At 48.4% G+C, this 27,904-nt stretch overlaps 1 protein-coding gene across 1 annotated transcript; it reads right to left on the bottom strand.

Moving 5' to 3' along the window:
* Positions 1-749: 749 nt before the first annotated feature.
* On the bottom strand, positions 750-22,759 carry CFAP45 (cilia and flagella associated protein 45). The gene is made up of 11 exons (XM_030841837.3): positions 22,686-22,759; positions 20,086-20,222; positions 17,876-18,020; positions 17,370-17,540; positions 15,462-15,640; positions 13,551-13,680; positions 9,698-9,844; positions 7,120-7,233; positions 6,333-6,526; positions 1,224-1,448; positions 750-876 (listed from the first exon to the last, which is right to left on the bottom strand). Exons 2-11 carry the CDS (start codon positions 20,100-20,102, stop codon positions 798-800), a joined length of 1,401 nt encoding a protein of 466 aa, XP_030697697.2. The 5' UTR covers positions 20,103-20,222; positions 22,686-22,759; the 3' UTR covers positions 750-797.
* Between the last annotated feature and the right edge of the window lie 5,145 nt (positions 22,760-27,904).

The following is a 27,904-nucleotide window of genomic DNA, read 5'->3' as shown; positions in this document are numbered from 1 at the left end:
CCAGCGAACACAGATCTTTATCTTTGGGGATAAAGCTTTGGGCAGCCTCACTTGTTGGAGAGAGGTGGACTAAGGAGAGCCGGCCACTTGAGTGGGGCGGGGGGCTGTGTTTGGGCGAGGGGACCAGGCTGGCAGCGTGAGACGTTGGGCCCTCGTCATGCCCCGATGGAGGATGGAGTGGGTGCCTATGTTGTGACACTGCCTGGCATTGAAAGGGCTCTGGCATGAGAGGGTTGAGACAGGAGCGTGAGCCACAGGTTCAAACATCACCCTCTCCACATTCATGATCTGGGTCACAGGCGCGAAACTGGTAAGAGCTCTGACACCTCCTTCCCCAGCACCGCCCAACCCAGCCCTTGCCCCAGCCCCACCCTGAGAGAGCATCTCTAGCTCCTTGCCCTAAAGTGCCTCTGAGCTGGGCGTGGAATGGGGACAGAGATAAGACTGAGCTGAAAGTGGACATGATGACAGCATCCCAGAGAGTCACAGAAAAGCCAGGAGACACCAGGACAAAGGGACCATCTGGCTCGGGAGGGCTGACCGTGAGAGAATCCTTCCATTCTCTGCCTCTGAGCATCATACGGCCCACAACCTGGGGCTCCCGTAACCAATTTTGCTCCTCGTTCAGTGCCTGTGGCAGCCACATCCCCGCAGCAAGAAAGCTGGACTGTTCCTTAGAGAAGTAGAATAGATTTAATCTGTAACTCAGAAGTGTCTAGATTAGCTGCAGTTATGGACACCGAGAGCCTGGGAGGAAGCTGCCCGCTGAAGGCATCCCGAGGGGCCGAGAGGCACCCTCAGTCCACAGAGGTGTCGGGTTGGATGTTAGCTTTGCGCTCAGCTTCAGTGCAGTACTTCTCAGGAAGGCCGGTGGCTCTGCAGGAGAAACACAGGTGTAAGGGGTGGAAAGGGTGTAACGGGTAGGGATAGAGAAGGAGACCAAAGAGGAGGCAGCAGAAGCAGGCATTTACAGAACCTTGGGACGTGTACCCCAACCCTGGTCCCCCAAACACATCCCTGTCAAGCCTCCAGCATCCTGCCAAGGAGTTCCCAGAGAGCCAGGAAGACCCCATCCCAGAACTTTCTCCAGGAGCCCCCTTCAGAGGGCCACAGCCCATGTGGGCCTGGAGTCAGGCCCTCTCCACACCCCTGTCACCATCCCTTCATTCCCTTAGTCCCTGGGGAAGAGGAGAGGAGCTGGGCAGGAAGGGATGCCGGCACACCTCAGCTCCTCTATCTTTTTCTTCTTGATGCCTTCAATGCGCTCACGCCACTTCTGGGCCTCCTCTTTGAGGCGCCGGCCTTCCTCGAAGGTGGCGATCCGGTCCTGCAGCTGCTTCTGCTGGTTCTCCCGCACCTGGCGCTGGAGCTCATTGGCATACTGTAAGCGCCCCCTGGCCTTTTTCTCCTCCTCCAGCTGCTGCTTTTCAATCTGCTCTCTCTGAGCCCTAGAGGAGGGACACGGTCGAATGGGCTAGGCTGAGCTGTCCCAGCCCAGGGAAGTCTTTGGGGCAGCTGCTGGGTAGGCTCCTCCTAGGACACGCTGCAGAGACCAAGGCCCTCCACACTCAGGCCCTTCTCTTCTGTGGCTCAGAGATCAGCCCCAAAGGCTGATCCCAGCCAGGCCCGGGCTCATGGCGTGTGACTCTATGCCACGGGCATGTTTAGAAGGGCCCAACGCTTGGGCCCGGAGCTAAGGCTCTGCTGTCACTGTTCTGAAATTCTTAATTGTTGAACAAAGGGCTCCACATTCTCATTTTTCACTGAGCCCTGCAAATTTTGTAGCTGGCCCTACAGCCAGGATGTCACCCACTGGAAGCTATTGTTCCCACTCTTCTCTCCTATAACGATGCCTAACTCCTCTCCAGCTTGTTCTGAGATAGCTTTCTTTCTCTCTCTCTTCCTTCCTTTCCACTAACAATAATAATGACATTAACAAAACCAACAAAGAGGATGTTTAGGAGGTTCAAAGAAGTTGTAAACTCTGCAATGCTGGTTCTTAGTTGCTGGAAGAAGAAGGAACTTAGCCTGTTATCTCTGATTTTTCTTACTACTCTCAGGAGCCTCTTCCACAAGAAAACTTCACGAACCCTGACATCAGAAGGAAAACGGCTAACGTAGGCCAGATGTTCCCAGAAAAAAAACTCAAATGAAATGTATTCACATCTCAGAGGAAATGCAGTCATAGGCCATCCTGAGCTAACTCCTTCTTTCTTCCTCAATGTAATCAAAAACAAAAGCTAAATTTAAAATCACCTTAGGCCAGGACGTCTCAGCTGGGGTCACTCATACCCCAACCAAAAGCACCACTTCACAGACTCATTTCCCTCTAGCTATCTTCCAAGCTCCACCATGCATGGCATGTCCTCTCGGTGCTCAGCAGCTCTTTTACACCATGTAGACACCTCCTAAAATTCTATACCTTCCAGGTTTATCAGAAGAAAACTGCTGACTTCCTTGCCCCTCGGTACTTATACACCAAATCCCCACTGCTCGGACACATCTATGAAAGCAGAAAGATTCTCCTCCTTGCCTTGCCATTGTTTTCCTATATAGAGAACAGTTTTTTATTGTTTCACATTATGTGAAACAGGGTGGAAATGGGGAATCTGTATGTGTCACTAGAGAGCCCCTGGGGTGGCAGGCAATTGGAAATCTAAACGGGGAAGGGCCTGGTAATTTCACAGGGCTGGGGCAGGGATCCTGGAGGCTGGCTGCATTACAATCATCTTGGGGCTTTCAAAACTACTGATGCCTGGGCCTCACCCCAGACCAGTTAAATGAGAATCTCTGGAGTTGGCTCCTGGGCGCCAGTACTCTTTGAAAGCTTCCAGGCATTTCTAAGAACCATTGGGTAGGGAAGGTCAGCTATTTCTGCTTAGTCAACAGGCTGACAGTTAAAGGCATCCCTCTGTCCAGAAGCAGGAAGTCCATATATAGGCCATAGAGGAGGCCATGCTCTTGAAGTAGGAAAAGTTGGAATGCTGGCCATGGAAGAGATGCTCCTAGCACTTGGAGATGCCCACTGTGGTGGTCACATGGCCCTGGAGACCCTAGGTCCAGATGCTAACCTAGAAAAAGGTGAAATTGAACTTAAAGCTAGGGCTGGCAACATCATTCTCAATGGTGAAAAACTGAAACCATTTCCTCTAAGATCAGGAACAAGACAAGGATGTCCACTCTCACCACTGTTATTCAACATAGTTTTGGAAGTCCTAGCCATGGCAATCAGAGAAGAAAAAGAAATAAAAGGAATTCAAATTGGAAAAGAAGTAAAACTGTCACTGTTTGCAGACGACATGATACTATACATAGAGAATCCTAAAGACACCACTAGAAAACTACTAGAGCTAATGAATGAATTTGGTAAAGTTGCAGGATACAAAATTAATGCACAGAAATCTCTTGCATTCCTATACACTAATGATGAAAAATCTGAAAGAGAAATTAAGAAAACACTCCCATTTACCACTGCAACAAAAAGAATGAAATATCTAGGAATAAGCCTACCTAAGGAAACAAAAGACCTGTATGCAGAAAACTATAAGACACTGATGAAAGAAATTAAAGATGTTACAGACAGATGGAGAGATATACCATGTTCTTGTATTGGAAGAATCAATATTGTGAAAATGACTCTACTACCCAAAGCAATCTACAGATTCAATGCAATCCCTATCAAACTACCAATGGCATTTTTTACAGAACTAGAACAAAAAAATCTTAAAATTTGTACAGAGACACAAAAGACCCCGAATAGCCAAAGTGGTCTTGAGGGAAAAAAACACAGCTGGAGGAATCAGACTCCCTGACTTCAGACTATACTACAAAGCTACAGTAATCAAGACAATGTGGTACTGACACAAAAACAGAAATATAGATCAATGGAACAGGATGGAAAGCCCAGAGATAAACCTGCACACCTATGGTCAACTAATCTATGACAAAGGAGGCAAGGATATACAATGGAGAAAAGACAGTCTCTTCAGTAAGTGGTGCTGGGAAAACTGGACAGCTACATGTAAAAGAATGAAATTAGAACACTCCCTAATACCACACACAAAAATAAACTCAAAATGGATTAGAGACCTAAATGTAAGACTGGACACTATAAAACTCTTAGAGGAAAACATAGGAAGAACACTTTTTGACATAAATCACAGTAAGATCTTTTTTGATCCACCGCCTAGAGTAATGGAAATAAAAACAAAAATAAACAAGTGGGACATAATGAAACTTAAAAGTTTTTGCACAGCAATGGAAACTACAAACAAGACGAAAAGACAACCCTCAGAATGGGAGAAAATATCTGCAAGCAAATCAACGGACAAAGGATTAATCTCCAAAATATATAAACAGTTCATGCAGCTCAATATTAAAAAAAAAAAACCCAATCCAAAAATGGGCAGAAGACCTAAACAGACATTTCTCCAAAGAAGACATACAGATGGTGAAGAGGCACGTGAAAAGCTGCTCAACATCACTAATTATTAGAGAAATGTAAATCAAAACTACAGTGAGGTATCACCTCACACCAGTTAGAATGGGCATCATCAGAAAATCTACAAACAACAAATGCTGGAGAGGGTGTGGGGAAAAGGGAACCCTCTTGCCCTGTTGGTGGGAATGTAAATTGATACAGCCACTATGGAGAACAGTATGGAGGTTCCTTAAATAACTAAAAATAGAATTACCATATGACCTAGCAATCCCACTACTGGGCATACACCCAGAGAAAACCATAATTCAAAAAGACACAATGTTCATTGCAGCACTATTTACAATAGCCAGGTCATGGAAGCAACCTAAATGTCCATCAACAGATGAATGGATAAAGAAGATGTGGTACATATACACAATGGAATATTACTCAGCCATGAAAAGGAACGAACTTGGGTCATTTGTAGAGACATGGATAGATCTAGAGACTGTCACACAGAGTGAAGTAAGTCCGAAAGAGAAAAACAAGTATTGTATATTAATTTATATATGTGGAACCTAGAAAAATGGTACAGATGAACTGATTTGCAGGGCAGAAATTGAGACACAGACGTAGAGAACAAACGTACAGACACCAAGGGGGGAAAGTGGCAGAGGGGCGGGGTGGTGGTGTGATGAATAGGGAGATTGGGATTGACATATATACACTAATATGTATAAAATGGATAACTAATAAGAACTTGCTGTATAAAAAAAAAAGAAAGATAGGCTGCATCACTCAATCTCTACTTATCTGAGCATAACTTCTGTAGTTTTTGTAGCCCTCCACCCTAATTAAAATTTTGTTTGGTTTATTTCCTATTTTATTATTATTTTTTAAATTTTATTATTTTTTAATGGCTACACTGCACAGCATGCAGGATCTTAGTTCCCCAACCAGGGATCGAAAATGGGCCTGGCAGTTAAAATGCCGAGTCCTAACCACTGGACAGCCAGGGAATTCCCTTGTTTGTTTCCTTTAAAAAATTTTTTGATGTTATAGAGTCTGGACCAGAGCAAGAAGAGAGTCTTTCCCAGTTAGGCCAGAACACTTAGAGCCAGTAGAACGTCCCAGGGGCCAGGTCTGGTGGTGGAAGATCTAACTGGTAGAAAGTAGAACTACTGAGACTGCTCACTGCTTTGGGGTAGGAGAAGGGAGACAGACAGTGAGAGATGTGAGCACTTAACTTCCACTTCTGTGTTGGAATTATAACTAAGCCAACATAGAGAACAAAAATAAAAGGATAAAGAGCTGACAAGGCCAGAAAGATGGAGAAATACAGGTGAAGCCCATCCAAATACGAGTCTCTAACATCCTTCTTAGATGAATGGGCAAGAATGGTGCTTTATTCATCTCTAATATCTCCCATAGCATCCAACACAGAGCCTTGACTTTACGTGCTTAGTACATATCTGTCAAAAGACCTCCCTCAAAGCCCTGCTCTGATGACTTGCAACCCTGAGTGTGTGAGTTCTTCTCTCCCTCTCTCTTCAACCTCCCCTGCTGCAGTTTCAGCCCAAACTTGTCGAGGGACATGGAGGTGGGGAGGGCAGAAGAGACCAGATTTATACCATTACTTACACTTTTAATGCTCCCGGGGAAATAATCCCTATAATAACCAATTCCTTAATCACTTCCAGGTAGGTGCTATTTTCCAATTCTTTAATAAAATTCTTGCCTCAAGTGTCTTTGAAATATTTCAATTATCCATCTAGTTAGAATGACCCCACCAACCTGGTCAAGGTGGATGCACATCTGTCCGTGGACATGCCAGAAACTGCCTCTCCACCCAGTACGGACCATCCCTGCCACAGTACCAGGAAGGGAAGCTGAGGTTCCCAGCTCCTCTTACCGAAGAATCCTCTCGAACTCATCCCGGTCCCGTTGCACCTGAACGGCCAGAGCGTGCTCCTTGAAAGCCACCTGTTCTTGCCGACTTTTCCGCAGTCTGGCCTCAGTTTCCATCTTCTTCTGTGCGTTTTCCTTTTCCTTTCTGCGCCACTCTCTGTCGGCAACCTCCTGGTTGCGTTTGGCCCGCAAGGCATCCTGGGAAAGGAGAGGGCGGGGAGACCAGTGAGGATGCAGAGTAACCTCAGGTCCCTTTACGAAGACACCTACTTCGGACTCTGCCCCAGCTTGCTTTGAGAAGCCCCCCGAATTTCTCTAGCAGCAGGGTTATGCTAGGAAAGAATAAAGGGAATCCTGTCATAGAACTTTCAGGTCAGAAGATACCCTGAGGGGTCATCTTGTCCTTCCCCCACCCCCAGCTCATTCCAGTTCTCTCCCTATACCTGAAACACCTCCCGGCTGTCCTGCGATCGCTTCTAACTTTAATGACTGCTAATGATGGAGATGGCACAGTTTCCTCTGGTGACACATTTCAGTGGTTAGTTAAGGTTGAAAGTTCTTTATGTGGCAGCCAAAGTCTTTCTCTTGGACCTTAAGCACGTAATACACTTCTCGATCCTTGCTTGCCGTGGGCTTGGAAGCAGGCCCATCTCTCCGTCCTCCAGCTACTGAAGTCGAGATAACTTTCATCCTCTCTTCTATACCCTCACCCTTGAGACCATTCTACAGGCTGTCAGAGGAACAGTTAAGGGGATGGGAGAGGCCGAGAGAAGCTGAGACTGAATAGGTACCTGCTCTGCCTGGTAATCCTGGGCCTTCTCCTGCATTGCCCTCAGGCGGGCGATCTCCTTCTCTTTCTCCCTCCGGATTCTCTCCTGCTCAGCCTCAAACTCTGCTTCTCGAGCCTGCCAGGAAGAAAAGGCGTCACAGCATGGCTCCCATTGCCCCAGGCTTGCAGAGAGAAACTGAGACCCTTGTCTATTCAATATCCCCTCTACCCCTTCCTGACTCCTTTTAAGGTAGGGCAAAATGACTAGCAATGCATTGACATGAAACTAATCAGCATTTGTAAGATGCTTCGTTGCTTACAAAATGCCTTCTCCTGTAATATCCCAGATGGTCCTCACAACATCTCATTAGATTGATATTATAAAGAAACTGATGTTCATAGAATTCAAGGGTCCTGTCTAAGATGGCACAGCTAGTAAACTACCAAACAGATTCAAATGCAGGTGAGCCCAGCCTTCATGCTCTCTCTGCTACTGCACAATTTCCAAGTTGCAAGGCTGCTGGGCCAAGTTTCTAGAAATAACAACTGTGGCTTCCTGCCTGTCTTGTAAAGTACAGGAGGTGGAAGTTATCTCATTAGTCCTTTTGGGCAAATGGCCAACCGTGCGATGTGCGGCCCCCCAGGGGTTAGCAGATACCTAAGGAATGAACTATCAAAATTAGCTCCCTTTGCCACTTCTCTGAAAAAGCAGACATATCCCTAAAAGCTTTCCATACACAGCTTCCCAACTATGATTCTTGGTTAGTCATAAGACTAATAATGGCTTAGGTTGGGTGGAAATGTGATCATCCCACAAAGAATGTTCCTTAGCCTCGTTCCACCTTTCTAGACTTCTGTGCACCCAATGAGTTGTCAGCTTGTGAGCTGTGCACAGCTGGCTATGTGTCAAGCTGGTCTCTCTGCTCCACGTTGCCCTAGATACCAGGGCAGGGAACTCTGGAGGCTTCCACCACCAATCTCTGCCTTTAGCTCTAAAGCGGCAGCCCCGGCTGTAAGAACAGAGACCACTGTGAGGTCAGGGAAGGGCTTGTGATACACTTGGATTCTTCTGGTGGGCTGTGGGCATGCCCAAGTGCCCGATCCCTTTGCCAGTTTCCTGCCTCTCCCAGGTTCTCCTGCCAATGACATTTTCATGTACGAAGACAAGACCTATTCTTCTCCCGCTCAGAAATCAATGGCAATTCCTCATCGTTCCACACTTGCAGCTCTGCTCAAGGTCCAAGGCATTCCCAACAACCGTTCTCAGCTCTCCATCATCTCGCTACCTCGTTTCCCATCACAACCACCAGAGACTCTCTGCTGCAGCCAGTGAAACTGTTCACCAATTCCTACACGTGATTGGCTTATGATCGCCACCTTCGCCCATTCAGGGAAACAGTTGCTGAGTTCCATACGTTGTACATAGCATTACTCTAGGTACATTCAGCCTGTCTGATACTGGACACACATTGAAGCATTCAGGATCTGTTCAATCAGTCAATGACTAGCTTCACAAGGTGGTTGTAACGACTAGATAAGACAACACACAAAGCCCTTAGCACAGAGCCTGTGTACAGACTAAGTGCTTGATTAATGGTAGTTGTGTGATCGCTGTTATGCTGGAATCCCCGTGTCCCCAGTCTCGCGTTCTCACTCTGTTGCCTGCATATCCCTGGCATCCAGTAAGGAAGCCACAGCCAATAAATGAGCTTTGCTGAGCTTCATTTTCTCTCGTTTGCATTTGGAGTATAGAGGTATATCAAATATGCCTTTTCCAATTGCACCCACACCCTCCCCCTGGCCATAATTAAGAATCCCTACCATAGAGAAGTATGGTATCATCATGGAACCTCAAAGCTAGTAGGGAAGGCAGGACTCACGCATGAGGAGTTGAATAACTTTCCTGCCACCTCAAGTCTTTCCTTCTCTTCTTATAGAAATCCATGCTCACTCCATCCAAACCGTGCCTAAAAGCTTTCTTTTGCCCTCCATTCCTCACAGACCCCAACCATGACATTACTCATTCTTGCCCCAGAATGAGTCCAGACATTCATGAGCTGCATCTCCCTATAACTCTTCGAGGGTATTGCTCCCTGTTCCGTGGTGCATTTGTTCTTATAAGTACTACAGGGGGTGGTGGTTGAAGGCTCTATTTTCTGAGCCTAGCATCCAGTATAGGATGGATGCCCAATACAGGAATTTTCACAAGAAGTTTATGGGGCAGCTGACCCATGATTGATTACTGAAGATATAATTATCCAGGTCATGAGGAATCCACGAAAACTTTACTTTCACCAATAGTTTTAATTTTCTTCCCTGCCTGCACCTGACCCTCACCCCAACTTCTAATCAAAGGTGTTAACAAGGACAATAATACCCTAATTGGGGTGTCCTTTCCAGGCTACTCTCTGGTAATGAACAAGGGGACTGGCCAAGTTGAAGAGAAAAAGAAGCCAGGCCCTTGAACTAAGGACATGAATTTTAGGATGACGACATAACTATCTTCTGTTGCGTTAGCTTAGTTCTCATGCCTGCATATCCCTGAGACAGACACCCCATTCCTGCTCAGAAGTCCCAGGCATCGGTAAGCAGGTCCCTACCATCTTCTTCTTGGTAAATTCCATCACCATCTGGTCTGCCAGCTTCTCCTGAGCCAGCAGCTCTGCTTTCTGCCTCTGGTTTTCGTCATTGATGCGTTTGATCTCAGCCTGCATCTGCAGCTTTTGCTGGTGTCTTCGTTCCAAGTCCTGCCACCGAAGGGAGAGAGCATCAGAGTAGAAGGGGAAAGATCAAAAGATACTGGCCTCTTGGGACGGAGAGACACAGATGGAGGCAGGGAGAGAGATGCACACTCTGAAGTCTAACTCCAGTTACTGCCCTTGATTAAAGCTGTTCTTTCAAGGGTCATCAATGACCTCTTCCAGCCAAATGGCCCTTTGCAGTCTTCATTCACCTTGACTTTGCGGCAGCCCCTGACACTGTGGAACTCTATGAACTCCCAGGAAGTGGAGGCTCTTAAAATTCTACTCAGTGTCTCCCCCATGTCAGGCAAAATCCTATCCTTTGTTCATTACGCTTTCCTCCTGCCTTCAATTTCCTTCCCCTATTCAAACCCAAACTTTTGGTCTCTGTTCAATAGTGATGATTAAAATAGATAAAATAGAGTATTTGGGAGGGAGGGAGACGCAAGAGGGAAGAGATATGGGAACATATGTATATGTATAACTGATTCACTTTGTTACGAAGCAGAAACTAACACACCATTGTAAAGCAATTATACCCCAATAAAGATGTTAAAAAAAAATAGAGTATTGCACTAATTGAGTACTTTTTATTCATAAGACACTTTATATAACCTACCTCTAGCACCTAAATGTACCCCAAAAACCCTGAAAGGTAGTCCTTGTTATCTTTCTTGTACAGGTGGAAAAACTGAGGCTCAGAGTTTAAGCGACTTGCCCAGGGCCGTACAGCTAATGAACTCCAGAGCCAGAATTTTGGAACCTGGTCTGTCCAAACTAAAGTTCCAATCTTCTCTGGAGCTCTTACTTGATTGCCCCAAGTTTTCATTCTCTCTGCATTTCTGAATTCCCTTTGCACTTAAGATGGTGCCACACCTCCTCGGACTTAATCATACGTTGCCGTGAGGATCCCATTCGCTTCCTGTGTGTTCCTTCTGTCCCAGCCAGAGGACAGGGACCATGTGTAACACTTCTTCTCTTTCCCAATACTGAGAGGGAAACAGCAAATACTCAATAATGAGGCAGGGAAGAGGGGGCCAAGGTGAGTGGCAAGTGAGATAGAGAAAAAACCTCAGCGAGAAAAACAATGAGTGATGGACATCAGAGTCCCAGTCGCCCTGAGTGACAAGATCCCTTCTAAGGAATGAGCCTGAGCCTTTGAAAGCTCCCAGTGATCAGACCACTTCTAAGCACACCCTCAGGTCCCAATGTGGAGGGGCACTGGGACCTTGGGCAGTGGCCTCCCTACCGTCTCGAACTTGGACTCCTTGCTTCAAACTCTCCTACCCATCCACTCACCCCACCTCCCACACTGCTTCCCGCTCCTTCCATTTCTTCAAAGACTAACCGCTACCTGGCCTCCCAGTTCCTCCTCAGCCCAGCTTCTGCCCTGACGCATCCCAGGCAACACTGCTGACCCTCCCCCAGCTTGGCTCACTGCCCAGTTCAGGGCTCTTTCCTCCAGGAAGCCTCCTGAACCAGACCAGCACAGTGCTGTGTGCCTCCCCCCAGGTCCACGTGGTGCCTGAGTCACGGCCGCCAGCATCCCCTCACCCACCAAGCACCTGCCTCCTTGCTCACGCCACAGTTCCCCTCCTGACACTCCAACTCCCACACTCTTTTTTCCCCTTTTTCCTTTCTTCCTTTCCTTCCTACCTTCTCCCCATCAGTTTTACACGTGCCATTGGTACCCCAGGCAGTATTTAATCCCACTGACCCTCAAAGCTAGAAAAGCTGCTGACTTCTGATCTATGACATACATATAATCATATATTTACTTACTTCTTTGCCTATTTATTTACTTTTTGGTTTGTTGTTTTTGTGGGTTCATTTCATTTCCAAGAAACCAAAGGACTTCCCCCGTTTCTCATCTTTGAAGCCATCGTGAAGCAACCCCAGAAAACTCCCTTCATTCTCTCCATCTTGCTAGCAAGGTGGGGAAAGCTGCCCTTGCATCACCGGGAGATGATGCAGTTCTAGGCTGGGGAGGCAGAGGTTTCTACCTCTGCCCAATGATACTTCCTGGAGACTTAGGGAGTGCCTAGAAGGACAGGAAAAGGACAATGACCTAACACCGGAGTAACTGTGTTGACTCAGTGACACCTGGAACTTTCTCAATGAACCCACCAATGCCCATTCCCCACAGTCAATTTGGATTTTCCACTTTCCTGCATATCTATCCCAGACCTGTCCTTCCTGTCCCTTTCCCTCTCTCTCCTGAGCCAGGAGCTTGGCCAGGTCTTGTCTGTCTTCATGGCCCTGTTGCTCCCCTTCTCATGCAGTTCACAAGGCTGCCTGCCCCTCATCTTCCCTGACCATCTGGTTATCAGCCTCCCAGCCCTCACACAGACCCTCATACGGCAAGTGCTTGAGAAGCCCTCATAATTATAAGGCCCCCCATGAGATCCTTCAGGGCCCCCTGTTGCTCCTCACCATCAAATTCACTAGGAGATGACAACTCAATCACCCATAAACATGGGGAAGGAGGAGAACAATAAAAGAATATGTGTTCCACAAGTTAAATGGTACCATGAGGAAACAATCAGACAAATCAGAATGTGGGACATTCTTCAAGTCAAATGTCCTGGATGCTTCAAGGTATCAGTGCTATGAAAATGAATGAATGAATGAATGAGTGAGGGAACTCTTCTAGATCAAAATAGACTTAAAAGACTTAGTGAATGCAATGTGTGAACCTTGATTGAATCCTGGTTTGGACGAAAGAAAATATATTTTTGTAACAACTGAGTAAATTTGAGTGTAGAGTAAATATGAAATGATATTATAGAATCATTGGATTCTAATTTTGTTGATAATGGTGTTGTTGACTTGTAAGCAAATGTCTTTCTTCAGAGATACAGGCTGAAGCATTCAGCAGCAAAGTATCAAGACGTTGGCAACTTACTTTCAAACAGTTTAACAATATCAAAATACGTATATACATCTAAAAGAGACAAGCAACTCAGGCAGATTAACAACCACTAAATCTAGGTGAAGCATTGATGGGTGTGGTACAGTTCTTTCAACTTGTCTGTGTGTATAAAAATTTTTTTAAGTGAAAAATTGAGGGGAAAAAAGAATAAATGCCCCAAATGCTTGCCATGTACCTCACTATGCCAGGGGCCTTTGTATACTGCAACAGATCAGATGAAGCCAATAGAAGAAGATTTGTTTACATCTTCCTGGTCTGAACAAATGTGTCATCATTACTTTTGCAACGATATGCTTACTAATTTTATTGAGGCTAACAGGAACAAAGGGTTTGACTCCTCAACACAATTAATGACACTGGGATGCAATGTACTTTGGATGAGGCAACAGCAGCGAGTCTAGAACTAAGACACTGCTATTGTTCACCTACAAAGTCTATAATATCCCTAGGTAATTGAGGGAAGACAATAAAACATCCCTATGTTTATTTGTGCAAAGCATGTAGCCGTATCTTTCCTTCATGTGTCCATTCACACGGATATGTCAGTCCTGGACCCCAAGTCCCAGTAAGGCAGGGACGGTATCCAAATCACTGCTCCTCCCCCAGCATGACTCCACAGCCAAACAAATGTTTCATAAGGCAATAAAAAGTTGATGGTGACGATGATGTGAAATGAGCGTGTGCCTGACGGCACGTCAACCCACACACTCAAACCCCAGTGTTGGAGGGCTTTTTTGCTGTTGCCGGTGGAACTTGGCATTATCTGTGCAGCCCTGTTACCCTTAGATCCTCCTCTTGGAGCTGCTCCATATACGCCCGTATCTGCTCCTTATCCTGTTGCTGCTGCTCGGCAAGCAGCGATCGCTCCTCCTGCTTCTTTTCCATCTGTTCCACAATGTGCCGTCTTCCTCTGGGAAGAAACAGTGCCACGGTGTCTTAGAAACCAAGAGTCTGTGTCTCTCTGTTCTAACCTCCACCCAAATAACCCCCAAGATGGGAGGCATCGTAGGAACAATGTGACAAGTGCCCCCTAAACATGGCTATGCTTCACGAACCCAGACCAAAGTCCTTCCCCAGAGGGTCCTGGCAGGTTGGTCCTCTCCCTTCTGAACTCCTGGTTCTGGGGCTCACCGTTCTTCTTTTTTTTTTTTTTTTTTTTAATTTCATGCAGTCCACTTTATTGATTTTTTTCTTTCATAGATTGTACTTTTCTCTTGTTGCAGAACACGGGCTCTAGGCACGCGGGCTTCAGTAGTTGTGGCTCACGGGCTTAGTTGCTCCACGGCATGTGGGATCTTTCCGGACCAGGGCTCGAACCCGTGTCCCCTGCATTGGCAGGAGGATTCTTAACCACTGCGCCACCAGGGAATTCCAAGAGCTCTATCTGAATGTCAATCTCGTACTCCTTCCCGTAGAAGGAGTGTGTCTTCTCCCACTCTCCCAGGCTTCCTGCCCTCTTTCTGCCCCGGTCCGGGAAGATCCCACATGCCGCAGAGCAGCTGGGCCCGTGAGCCATGGCCGCTGAGCCTGCGCGTCCGGAGCCTGTGCTCCGCAACGGGAGAGGCCACAACAGTGAGAGGCCCGCGTACCGCAAATAAATAAATAAATAAATAAATAAATAAAGATAGAGCTCTTGAATGACTCCAGATGAAATACACTAGAGCAATGAGTAAAAGAGTTACATGGAAGCGGGTTTAGACTCAACATAAGGACCAGGTCAAATCATTAGAGCTGCTGATAAGGCAGGGATTTTCCTTTCATTGGAACTGTTTATGCAAAAAATGAAGAGCCACTTGGCCATGAAATAAACTTTTATTGGGAGCCTGCTATAGTGAGCCCCGTACCTACTAGAAGTACAAAGATGAATGGTACATGAGAACAGAATACAGATGGGGAGAAAGAACTGCCACTCAGTGTGGTGCAATGACTATTTTTTTTACAAGGACTATTTATAGAGGTAATTCTTCAATTATATAGTTGGCGTTCTAAATCCAGGATACTATGATTCTATAATTTACCTGCGTTGGGACTTGTCCTTTCCTGCAGAATGAAGGGGACTGAATTTATTCATTCTAACATGTATTAAGCACCTACTACAGTCCAAGCACTCTGGTAGGCCCAGAAGCTACAGAAATGAATAAGACAGGGACCCTGTCCTCAGTGAGCATACAGCCTGGTGAGGATCAGGGAGCCACAGTGCAAGGAGGGGTGCGCCAGAGTATAAAGAGGGTGTGGCGGGACCCAGAGAAGGGAGCCCTAAAGCCTGCCAGGTGAAGTGAGGGAGGTTTCTCAGGGGAGGAGACGGCAAAGCTACATACTAAAAGAAGAGAGCGCGTTTTTCGGGGGGAAAGGAAAGAGAAGGGTATTCAAAGGAGAGGGAACAACAAAAGTCATGAGCTTTTGTCAAGACCTGGCATGTTGGGGGAAACGAAGGAAAGCCTCATAGAATGGATGGCAGGAAATGGTGCAAAATGAGGCTGAATTGGGGCCAGATTATGAAGCACCTGTTGTGATCTTGGAAATAAGTTTTAAGAAGTTCTGTGGTTCTCTGAATCACTCCATAAAGGTTTTGAGATAATAACAGAGGAGGATAATGACCATTTCTCATGTCTTCCCCCTTTGCAAGGCTATATGGACCTAAAGACACATGGAAATGACTAAGAGGGGAAGGTGCCAAAGCCATCTCTTTACCGGATGCTCTCTTCCCGCCTCTTTCTGTGCAGCTCCTCCTGCCTCTGAACGGATTTCTGCCGCTCCACCTCCATCATCTGATCCAACCGCTTCTCCTCTGCATCCAGCTCTTTTTGGATCAGCTGCTTCTCCAGAATCTGGGCATCCCGGATGGCGTGGCACTTAGCGTTGAGGATGATCTGGGGAGGGGAAATAAAGCTGTGGTACTAGGCCTGGGAGTAAGGATGCGGGGGAATGCATCACGGGGATAGGGAAGTGGGAGCGGGGAGAAATGGGAGCAGAATCCTATTGAGTGTGCTCACAAGCCCAGAAAAGCAATAGTGTCGGGGCTTCCCTGGTGGCGCAGTGGTTGAGAGTCTGCCTGCCGATGCGGGGGACACGGGTTCGTGCCCCGGTCCGGGAGGATCCCACATGCCGCGGAGCAGCTGGGCCCGTGAGCCATGGCCGCTGAGCCTGCGCGTCCGGAGCCTGTGCTCCGCAACGGGAAAGGCCACGACAGTGAGAGGCCCGCGTACCGCAAAAAAAACAAACAAACAAAAAAAAACAATAACGTCTTTCAGGGTATTGGATCTTAGTGTTTGGGGGGTCATGGATCACGCTTTGGGAATATAATGAAAGCTATGGGCTTTCTCCTCCATAAAATTCATTTGCATCTGTACACACAAAATTTCCATAAAACTTCAGAAGTTCATGGTCCCCCCTTAGAGACCCATGAACCCCAAGTGAAGACCCGCTGCTCTGCACTTCGGGGAAACAAACATTCTTGCAGAGGCCAAGCCACTAGATTTTTAAACTAGAAGAGCCCAACATGACACATAACGGAATGAAAAACCATGAGCCATCAATAAGAACTATGGAGTAAAAGCTTTGGAAAATAAAAGGAAGTAGAGAAGATTTACCTGAGAGACAGAAACTGTAGATGAAGGGGCTGGGGAGTCAGCATTTTTCATTTGGCCAGGAAGTGAACCACACGCAATTGAGTTACACAATAGAATTCCCAATGAGCCTCTGGTCTTTATGCTCTCAGCTAAGGGAAGCACTTTGAACACGACAAAAAGAACCCAATTGCCTGGGACCACCATATGTGGCCAGAATTGAACTAGCCGGATAAAGATACAAGTAACATCCTCACATGCATTTATCGACCCACAGTTCGCAAAGCCTCTCCCATATATTAACATATTTAATCCTGCCAATAATTCTGCTAAGTAGTTTCACCACCCTCATTTTACAACTGAAGTGAGGCTCAGGGAGGGCAAGTGACTTGCTGAAGGTCACACAGCAGGCACGTGGCAAGTGCAGCTCTCCACCCCGTTCCCCTGCCAAGGCCAGACCCTGACCTTTCACCCCTGCACCCTGTCTCCAGCTGGAGCCCATGCTGTCAGGTGTGTGAATAAGAGATAAGAGGAGGGAGGACTTCCCTGGCGGTCCAGTGGTTAAGACTCTGTGCTTCCACTGCAGGGGGCATGGATTTGATCCCTGGTCAGGGAACTAAGATCTCGCAAGCTGTGTGGCACGGCCAAAGGGGAGAAAAAAAAAAAAGGAAGCTTGATAGAACTTCCCTGGTGGGGCGCGGTGGTTAAGAATCTACCTGCCAATGCAGGGGACACGGGTTCGAGCCCTGATCCGGGAAGATCCCACATGCCGTGGAGCAACTAAGCCCGTGCACCACAACTACTGAGCCTGCGCTCTAGAGCCCGTGAGCCACAACTGCTGAAGCCTGGGCGGCTAGAGCCCGTGCTCTGCAACAAGAGGAGACACTGCAATGAGAAGCCCGCGCACCACAACTAGAGAAAAGCCTGCACACAGCAATGAAGACCCAATGCAGCCAAAAATAAATTAAATTAAAAAAACAAAAAGAGAGAGAGAAAGAGAGATAGGAGGAGGGAGGGAGAAGGGAGAGCTCACCTTGCTCACGTCCTTCAGCTCCTCCTCCTGCTCCATCCGCAGCTGCCTGGCTCTCTGAAGGAGGTTCTGGGCCCTGTCCTTGGCCACCTCCTCCAGATTGTTGAGCTTCTTGCTGGTCCTCCAAACCATTTCCTTCTGTTTCATGATCTTCTTGCGTGTGGTCACTGCGTCCTATGGGAGCCACGTCGGGATTAGTGGGGGGTTACTGCCTGTGCTGTGTGCCCTGGGCACTAGCCCGGCTGCCACGGTTGACCCCAGATGAGTTTCGCCTCACCCCACCGCACTGTCGGAGCCCAGGGGTTTCTCAGCCTGGCTTCCTCACCCTTCCCGCCGCCCTGCGGTTCCTCCCCACACCCACTCTTAATTCTACAACACGTCCTCTTTAGCACGTTCACGCCCCATTTCAGGGTCCCATAACTAGAGCTCCCAGTCTTGTGGGAAGCCGGCCTCTCCCCAGCCCTTCTCTTCAACCCCCCTCTGCATAGATGGGGGACGGGGGTAGCTACCACAATGGCTTCCTTCTCCTCCTTGAAGGCCTGCTCCCTGGCCTTGAGTTCTTCTCTAGTCAGCACGTGGGATGCCCATTTGATCCGCTCAAACTCCTCAGGGCTCATGATAAGGGACTCCCCGGAGGGGTCCTTGGTGGGGATGCTGACACAAGGATTGAACAAAATTAGGGAGGGGAGGGGAGGGAAGGGCAAGCTCTCAGCACCACACTGCAGGCTGCTCGGCTCTCTTCCCTGCCCCTCATCACTGCCCACCCGCCTGCAGGGACTCGGGCAAGGGCAGGAGAGACAGTCAACTGCGCAACGGGTCCACTGGGGAAAAGCGGTCCCAGGCAAGGGTGGAGTAGCGTCACGGGCTAAAGAAGGGACAGTTTAAGGACTTTTGCTAAAAAGTCCGGTTCATATGCTACCTTCTCTGCGTCGCCGTGTATGACCCTCCCCCATGTATACATACATAGACCACCTCCTTCCCTCTGCTCTCCCTGCCAGTGTTGTGGGCAACTTCTGTTTCCCTTGCTGGCTCACAAGCTCCTCCAGGATACGGACTCTGTCTTAACCCCACAGGCAGCCCAGCGTCTGGCACAGTGCTGGGCACAGACTGAGGACTCATAATAAAGTTGTTGAATTGAACTTTTAAAATAGATGATTCCTCAAGGATGACATACAAAGAGCAAGGGGATGCCAGACAAGGATGAAGTGGATGCCAGTGAGAAACAAAAGCATCCCTGTGCATCCAGCCCAGAGAGAAGCTTTGAAACCTAAATATTAATTAAACTCTCTGATCAACAATAGTCAGAGACATGTCTATAGACCTTTCTAGCTGCCCAGCACATTCAACAAACCAATAGATAATTATAAAGATTACAAACAAATGATACACATTAAAGATGGAGCAGAGGGGTGGGGATAAAGATGCTTCTGGGTGAGGCGATTTAACAGGTACATGGCTAGGAGGCAGGAAGTTAAACTTCCTCCAATAAAACTGGTGCGGGGGGGCTTCCCTGGTGGCGCAGTGGTTGAGAGTCCGCCTGCCGATGCAGGGGACATGGGTTCGTGCCCCGGTCTGGGAAGATCCCACATGCCGGGAGCGGCTGGGCCCGTGAGCCATGGCCGCTGAGCCTGTGTGTCCGGAGCCTGTGCTCCGCAACGGGAGAGGCCACAACAGTGGGAGGCCCACGTACTGCAAAAAAAAAAAAAAACTGGTGCAGGGGAGGTGTCCAGGAGGTGGACGAATGAGCGAGTGGACTTGAGGCTTAGCCAAGATCTTGTGGTTCACTGGGTGGCGTGGCCCCAAACATCTGGGATGTGGAATAACAAAAAATGATCTAAATCTGAGACAGCATCTCACGCTGCTCTCAGCAGCCCTGACAAGTCACCTCCAACGTGTTTTTTAGGAATGGACCAGTCCAAGAAGGAGACATTTCTTGGGCCCCAGGAGTACCTGTAGGGCTGCTACCACATCTGGCCATTTCATGCCAGAGCTGACCAGACAGTGCTCCTGGAGCTGTGTCCCAGCCGAGCCTCCCCAGCTTGTGACACAGGCTGCATTTTCTGGGAATTCAAGTTTTTAGTGAGTGGAGCCAGAGTAGGAAGAATGGTTTGGAGAATGAAGCACTAGCACAAGAGCTAAACCACTGAGTGACGGTGTTGGCTCATTTCACATGGCTGAGCTGGGCCTAAACCCCACAGGAGGGGCCCAAGCAAGGGGGCTACTCCAGTCAGGAAGCCATGCTGAGCTAATCCCAAAGGAACCCAAGAGCCCTTGGGAATTTCCTCTTCTGGCCTCAGAGCCTGGCAAGAAGCCAAGGGGCTAATTAGGCATCTGGTCAGTTTCCCTTTGCTTCCTATTCTTGATGCAGCCAAAAGGAAGTGACTCATCTGGACATTTCCCTTTACCAATGGGAAAGTGCTCTAATGGGGGCTCAGAGAGGACCCCTAAGCACCTCCCCTCTACCAGCCCCATAGGACCCAAGGCAGCCAGAAGAAAGGGAAGAGAAAGAAGCTGGGAATCAAGGGCAATGGCAGTAATAGATACAAGGTGGGGAGAAACAAAAGAAACCAAAATGGAGAAAAAAGGAGAACCAAGAAACGAAAGGGGGGAAATGAATAGGAAAGTGGTGGGGTCCGCAATGACAGAATGAGACCAGGTGGGTTTCCCCATCTCTACGCAGAGGTCCTCAGCGGAAAGGCTCTGTGCGCTAGATACTCACATGAGCTCCCGGACCATGTCCCGGGTGATGAGCTGGACGGTCTCTGGCTTGTGGTCCAAGCCCAGGGCAGTGAGATTTTTCCGAATGGCATGCTTATCTCGGAGCAGCACGATGGGGCCGTCGCTCTGGGTCAGAGGCTGTGGTGTCAGGAAGGACAGCTTAAAAGCTGGTCACCACACTTCCTGCTGGTCAGCCCTAACTTCAAGTGCAGCCTTCCCCTCTCCTGGGGCTTCTACCCCATCCAGCGGCAGAGGAGGCCGGCTGGGGCCTAGACTGCAGGACCACCAAGAGTAGCCAGGGCACTGAGAGCAGCAGGGTACTCTGCCCTTGAACATGGCCAGATGTGCTCTGTACCGACCAACTCTTCTGAGAGCAAGCCTTCTTTATACCTTGTACAGATACTCCCAGAGGGATGGGGGCGCGGGGGGAGGGTTGCTAGCATATGTCCATTCCTAACCTAAAACCATCAGGAATGAAAATTTGGGGTCTCTAGGTTCTCCTCCCTCTGTGGTTTACGAAAGAAAAAATAATTAGCTCTCCTGACCACGCTGTGGGTTTGAAGCATACAATTTGTTACAGACTCATCTAATCTATGATATTTGTTATTTTTAATCCTTTCTAATGATTCATTTACTTTCATCCCCCAAAAAAGCCATATGGAGGAATTTAGAAATAGCTAAATGGCCCTGGTGGAGACCTGCCCTTAAATCTAATGGGATGAGGGAATCAGTGAATCAGATTTCAGCAAGGCAAATACAAATTAGATATATGAGGTTTTTTAAAAAATGCTCTGACCATGAAGGAGTAACATAGTAAGAAAATGAAATCACTTTTCAGGAAATTTTGAACACAGGAGAGAATTTCATTTGTCATGAATGCAGTATCTGTGGTCCTGAGTAGAGGCAGGGGCATGGCTTCGGTGGAGGTCCTTCCTGTCTGGAGAATCCCGCTTTGCACACCCGTCCCTGGAGTGCTGCTGCCACCTGGTGCCCATCTCTGCTTCCAAGTGGCACAACTCAGTCAGGCCACAGGCCACTTCTGCCCCCAATTGCCGGGCTGGGAGACTTCCTGGACTCTCACCCAGCAAAAAGGCCAAAGAACAGGCCAGGAATAGGCATTACTTTGCCTGCACACTCTTGCAAGTCAGCAAGACTAAGCTTGGAGAACTCGGCCATTTCCAAATCTATCTTCAGTTTAACTAGAAGACTCCCCATGGACTCAAAACAAATAAACGACACGTCTGTAAGTGAAACTGCATTGCTTTGATTCTTTCCCTTGTCAATAGGAAACTGCTGCAGAGTGGGCATCTTCTAAATGGATAAAGATGCCCATCTGGAACACTCTGGAAAGTTCTTTCTTGTCCGCAGTGAGGGGAGTGAGGGGCAGGGGTAGATGTCAACTCTCGTCTCCCCAGTGTGCCTGCAGCCAGAGCTATTCACACTAGTATTCACACCACCACTGGTATCTTCTTCTTTTTCGCTTTTCTCTGCCTCTTTTTCTATTTTTCTTCCAGTTTTCTTGAGACATAGTTGACATACAGCCCTGTATAAGTGTACAGCATATTGACCTGATTTACATCCATCATGAAGTGATTATCACCATAAGTTTAGGGAACACCCATCGTCTCATATACATGCAAAATTAAAGAAATAGAGAAAACCGTTTTCCTTGTGTTGAGAGCTCTTAGCATTTACTCTAACAACTAGATAACATACAGGCAGCGTCCCTCTCCTCTCTCAATCTCTCACCACCCTTCTCTCCATGTCTCATCCTCTTTCTCTCCTTGCCTCTCTTCCTTCTTACCGTCTGAACATCACGTGTACCAAGGTTATTCCAAGTTACACTCTGGCTCTCCTTCTCAAGTCGTCAGCCTCTTAGATGGGATGACATTTGCAAACAAACACCTGCCTGTTTCCCAAAGCAAAATAACTGTATTTTCTTTTTTTTTTTTTTTTTGCGGTACGCGGGCCTCTCACTGTTGTGGCCTCTCCCGTTGTGGAGCACAGGCTCCGGACGTGCAGGCTCAGCGGCCATGGCTCACGGGCCCAGCTGCTCCACGGCATGTGGGATCCTCCCAGACCGGGGCACGAACCCTTGTCCCCTGCATCAGCAGGCGGACCCCCAACCGCTGTGCCACCAGGGAAGCCCAAAGTAACTGTTTTAGCTGAGCAACTGGGAAAGAAGGCTGATTCTGTGTTTTTTCACTCTGATGCTGTTCTCCGATGGAGGGGTAATTATGTTGGTCTGTATCTGCAAGCTTGGGCCAGTGGCCCTCAAACATTTCCATCACGGGGCGCTCACTGAGCAAAGAGCGAATATTGAGTGCTCTGCAGCTGAGACTCCCTTCAACGTTATAACAGATTTTTAAATGCTGTGAAGACCTAAGGATTTCATGGTGGAGGAAGCCAGGTGCCCTGTTTGCTTGGGCTCCACTAGGCTTCCGAGCTCGTGCACTCGAGCCTCAGAACCCCTCCCAGTCTTCAGTCTGAGAATTACCTGGGAGGGGGTTGCCTGCCCAGAGCTAGCTTTGTCCTGAGCAATGCTAGTTTGGGTCACTGCCTCCAAGTGGCCGCTCCCTGGAGGGGCTGGGTGAGGGTTACCTTGATAGCTCCGAAGAGGCTCTCATCCACCTCGGAGTTCAGGGCTTTGGTCCGATAGCAAGGCCTATTCCTTAACCTGTTGGAAGTGGTAGAGGAGGAGCTCAGGATGCCGGCTGTGCTTAATGGCTGCAGGGAGAGGCAGAGAGTTGGGGTCATCAGTACTGAGTGCCATCTGGACCCCGGGCAAGGTAGACACTTCGCCAGCCCGTGCTGGGGGGATGTTGGATGGGCATGTGGGAAAGCCCCTGGGTAAGCCCTGAAATGTAGGGGACACCCCACAGGAGCAGAGGCGGGCACACCAGCTCAGTGAGGACTCCTGAGGCTCCCCAGCTAAAGATGGCCAAGACGCCGTGCGGCAGGGAAGGAAGGAGAAAGGACACAGGACGGCAGGAGGATGATCTCAGTGTCAGCTCGGTTCTAGTTTTCCACAAGCACAGTCTTGTGAGGCCACGTGGGCTTTCCTGCCCAGATATGTGCAGTGTCCTCTTCACCTCCAAACTCCTCAGCCCGAGTGCCAAACCTCCTTCATAACTGACACTACTATTTGCCCTCCTTCATGTCCCCACCATCTCACAAGGTTGTGGTGGGGACCTGAGGGCATGCAGGATGGAAAAGCACTTCGCCCACTGCTGGCGGGTGGTTCAGTTTTGTAACAGCTGCCAGCTACAGTTAGGCAGACCAGTTCAGAGCATCCACCGTGATGCTCTTTCACTCCCAGGACCCCTTTCATGTGCATTAGTCAGCTTTTAAGCATCCAGTACTTTCTAGATTGGGGGAGTTCCCCATCTAATGAGCTGAGAGTGACAAGGATCATCCGTGAATGTAGAAGCTGAAAACACTAGATGTTTGTCTTCCAAGCCTGGGCAAAGGACCCCTAGGCTGAGCCATCAGATACCCCAAGCCTGACAATAAATAGGGAACTAGTGATGCAAGAATGAGAACATGGAAACCCCTTCTGACAGAGGCAGCCACACCCCGTGTCTGGGGCAATGCTGATAAGGGTACCAGTGGCAACTGCCCACAGTAAAGCTGCCGGTGCTGGAGGTGCCACAGTGCATCGAGGGTCTTTGCCAGACCATTTCTGGATTGTCATTTAGGCCTGGGTTCCGGCTGCAGTGCCTCCTTTGTTCTCATTTTCCAAGCCTACTTGCCCAGCGTTGGTGTGAAGTCTGTGCGCGCTCCAAAATCCTCTCCATACATTCCCTTCTCCTTAAATTCAAGTTCTGGCTCTGTTGCTTATAACCAAGAACCTGACTGATACAACCTCCTTTCCCCAAAGTCAGTCCAGCTTCAGCTCACACCCAAGAGGAGAAGTCTATCTCCAGGAGGCAGTTTCTGTGAGGACCGCAGGACAACTCCAGGCTTCATCTAAAGCTGATTCACATCTCGCTCTGGAGGAGCCCACATCTCCCGCAGTTCTCTGATCTGGGACACCTAGGGGGAATGGACTGGGCACGTCAGGTCTACCAAGCCTGGGAATGAGCAGCTGTCAACAGGACACGGTGGACAGGGAGACGCATTCCAGGTCACTAAACACTGGACAGTGTGCTTTGAAAGTTCTCTCTGATCTGCCATGACCACACAGACACCCTCCCACCCCGGCAGCACCTGTTCCACCTGAATCAGGTTTTCACACTAAATCGGGCGATTATTCTCCAGCTGGCTCTGTTCCACACAACGGGCACTGCTGTGTGCACCCTTTCCCTCCCAGCCTGGCACAGCCAGCAGGAGGCTTACAGAGGGCGCCTCCCTTTACAGCCTTGGTCAGCCCCCGTATAGGAGAGCAGAGAAACTCGGCTTTATTAAAAGGTAAATACGGCAGCCCCAAGGATGCCTAATAACAGACTCTGAAGGGTTATTATATGGTAACTGGGGAGCAACAGCTCCCCTTTCCACCAAAAATAGAATAAGAGGAGATGAATAGAAACCACTATAGGTGGGATTGAGGCAAAGCATTGGGAATAAGCAGAAAAGATGGAGGGCAATGGAACATGAGAGATGGCGTGAATTCTGTAGACAACTAAGGGGAGAGGTGCCTGGCATGTAGTAGGAGCTCGATATGTATTTGAGGAAGAATGAATGAATGAAGCCAAACAAGACGACCTCTTGGGGGCTGCAGGCCAGATTGAGATGGAAGCCTTTCCCGAGTATGCCACCACTCCACATTTTCCATATCACGGATGTGCTCTGCACTGTGGAAAATAATGTATGAGAAAGGGCTTCGGAGCACAGATGGAAAGCATTATTGTTGTTTTGCATTTTTTTTCCTGCTTCTTTTCAAGGGCTCCTACAAGCTTTTCCCTTGGCCTTGGGTGTCCACCAGACTATAGGTTCCTCCAGGGCTGGGACTGCATCGCTTCTCTCCTATGCTCTTGATACCCAGATCAAAAGGAAGTCGCACAAGAGATACTCGACTGTCTGAGCCTCGAAGTCAGAACATAGGAAGGAAAACAGATAATGACCACAGTAAAGCGGCCACTGGGCAGAGCAGAAGGAAGCCTGGAGCTCTGGGGTTGGGTGGCTGAAAAACCTTATTGGGGAAACGCTGACTTTGAAGCCACAAGCCTTACACCAGGGTTAGAATAACCAGTTTTGCCAAAAGCAACAAGAAGGATTAAGGAGGTCACTGTGTAAAAGTACTAGAAAAAAATGAAGAACCAAGCAGAAATGGAAAGTTAGATCCCTGTGGGCTAGAGGCAATAGGCAAGAGGTTCTTTCAGGAGGTGAAGGGCTGGTTTTATTTCTTGCATGACCAAATAAATATCCCCAAGAAGCTGAGCCATACCTAGAGAGAAGCCGGCTAGTCTTCCCTGGTGGAAGGCAGCTTTATTTTATTATTATTTTTTTAAATTTATTTTTGGCTGCACTGGGTCTTCACTGCTGCACACAGGCTTTCTCTAGTTGTGGCGAGCAGGGGTTACTCTTTCTTGCGGTGTGCGGGCTTCTCATTGCAATGGCTTCTCTTGCTGCAGAGCACGGGCTCTAGGCACGCGGGCTTCAGTAGTTGTGGCACACGGGCTCAGTAGTTGTGGCTCGCGGCTCTAGAGCACAGGCTTAGTAGTTGCGGCACACGGGCTTAGTTGCTCCACGGCATGTGGGATCTTCCCAGATCGGGGCTCAAACCCGTGTCTCCTGCATTGGCAGGCGGATTCTCAACCACTGCACCACCAAGGAATTCCCAAGGCAGCTCTTGAAGGTAAGGAAAGACCGCTGAGGAGACAAGGATGATCGGCAAAGACGAGGACTGGGACAGAAAAAGATGCCAGCTCTGCCTTGATATTTTCCTTTTGGTGACCTAGCTGACTCCCTGTCTCTTCAAATACCATTCCATCCCAGGTTTACAAGAATTCAGCCATTGCTGGGGGCTCTGGGAGAGACTGATGCAGAAAGATTAACTGGTCATTCAGAAGATGATTTTCACTCCGTTATAGATACAGGATGATCTCCCTAACATATTAAGTTTATATATATGTTCTAGTCCCTGCTTTCAATTCTTTTTTTTGTTTAATATTTATTTATTGGTTGCGTTGGGTCTTAGTTGCCACATGTGGGATCTTTCCTTGTGGCACGCGGGCTCACTAATTGTGGCACACGAGCTTAGTTGCCCCACGGCATGTGGGATCTTAGTTCCCCAACCAGGGATTGAACCGGCAACCCCTGCATTGCAAAACCGATTCTTAACCACTGGACCACCAGGGAAGTCCCCATATTAAGTGTTAAAGAAAGCAGATTATAAGAAACATGGAAGTACAGCAGTAAAAATGTTCATGTGAAGGGTATTCATCCAGAATGTGTTACTAAAAGAAAGTTCACAAGAATGTTTAACAGTAATTTCATGTGAGTATTAGCATCTTAAGGTGTTTCTTGTATTGAATAATGTTCTGCACTGAGTAGGTAACTCTCTTTATGACTGGGGCAGGGGGAGGGGGGAACTATTTTTATTTGACTACAAAACAAAGCAGTGGACCTGGTGCCCTGACTCTGAACACAGAGAGTGCAGCCCTTAAAAAGCTGCAGTGCCGGGCTTCCCTGGTGGCGCAGTGTTTGAGAGTCCGCCTGCCGATGCAGGGGACACGGGTTCGTGCCCCGGTCCGAGAAGATCCCACATGCCGCGGAGTGGCTGGGCTCGTGAGCCATGGCCGCTGGGCCTGCGCGTCTGGAGCCTGTGCTCCGCAACGGGAGAGGCCGCAACAGTGAGAGGCCCGCGTATAGCAAAAAAAAAAAAAAAAAGCTGCAGTGCCAGATGTCCCGAGATCCAGGATGTTCAGCTCAAATCCAACAAGACAGATCTTGAACAGGGCTGGAGCAGGGCAGTGTGGAATTTCCATGACGTAACTGTAACACCTGTCAACTGAACAAAGACAAAGGCTTGTCCTTTCCTGGATGTCCTCTCCACCTGGGACCTAGTGTCTCTTTTGCATATAGGTTCACCGCAGGCTGGCAAATTCAGGCTTTGAGCTCTTAGCCTGATTCTTCCTGCTTTCTGTAGACTTTGGTTACTAAGAAGGTGGGGATGCCCATGAACCAGGTACCTTACCTTCCACTGAGTGATACATTCAGGTCACCTCTTTCCTCAAATAAGACTGGGTTGGCCATCTGTGGAGTACCATTTGAAGATGACATGCTACTCAGTACTGAGGCCCTGTCCCTCCTTCTGGGGGATGTTATTCATTGTTTTTGTAAGAATCCTGGAGGTCTGCCTCATTGTGACCCTCCCCGCAACTATCACCTCTCCCCACTCCTCCAAACACTCTCAAAAGCTAGTAAGTAGCACCATACACACACACACACACACACACACACACACACACACACACACACACTCTTGGTCTCACAGAAGGGCAGAGATCATTAACTTGACCCATTGCTTCTCAAAGGTGCTCATATGCCCAGTCCTGTCCAAGGGACTTCAGAAGGGCTCAGTCAACAGACCAAAACCCCTCCTTGAGTGGCCCTTGGGTGGGGAGTCCCTGATTTGCATGAGCCAAAGCCCACAAGTCTAGCCCAGGTGCAACTCACTGATGAATTTGGACTTGGAAATATGACATTTTTGAAACAGGAGAAAAAGAGAACTAACATTTACTGTGTGCCCTTAGATGCCAAGTGTGACGCTAGGCCCTCAGAGACACACACACAGCACTGGGCCTGTAAATCACTCAGGAAAGCTGGAGATAAACATGCATCGTAAAATGCATAAATGCTCTTTGTGGGAGATTTGT

This window comes from Globicephala melas, chromosome 1 (genome assembly GCF_963455315.2).
Source record: "Globicephala melas chromosome 1, mGloMel1.2, whole genome shotgun sequence".
In the NCBI taxonomy this organism is placed as follows: Eukaryota; Metazoa; Chordata; class Mammalia; order Artiodactyla; family Delphinidae; genus Globicephala; species Globicephala melas.
The sequence above is the reverse complement of the archived record's forward strand: the minus strand, read 5'-3'. Positions and strand labels throughout refer to the sequence as shown.

What these genes read in the sequence shown, in the direction of transcription:
- CFAP45 (XM_030841837.3), bottom strand. An exon ending in AGGATTACCAGGCAGAGCAG is followed by an intron (nt 6,527 to 7,119) that starts GTACCTATTCAG and finishes CTCCTTTCCCAG; the next exon opens with GATGCCTTGCGGGCCAAACG. An exon ending in AAAAAGATAGAGGAGCTGAG is followed by an intron (nt 877 to 1,223) that starts GTGTGCCGGCAT and finishes TTTCTCCTGCAG; the next exon opens with AGCCACCGGCCTTCCTGAGA.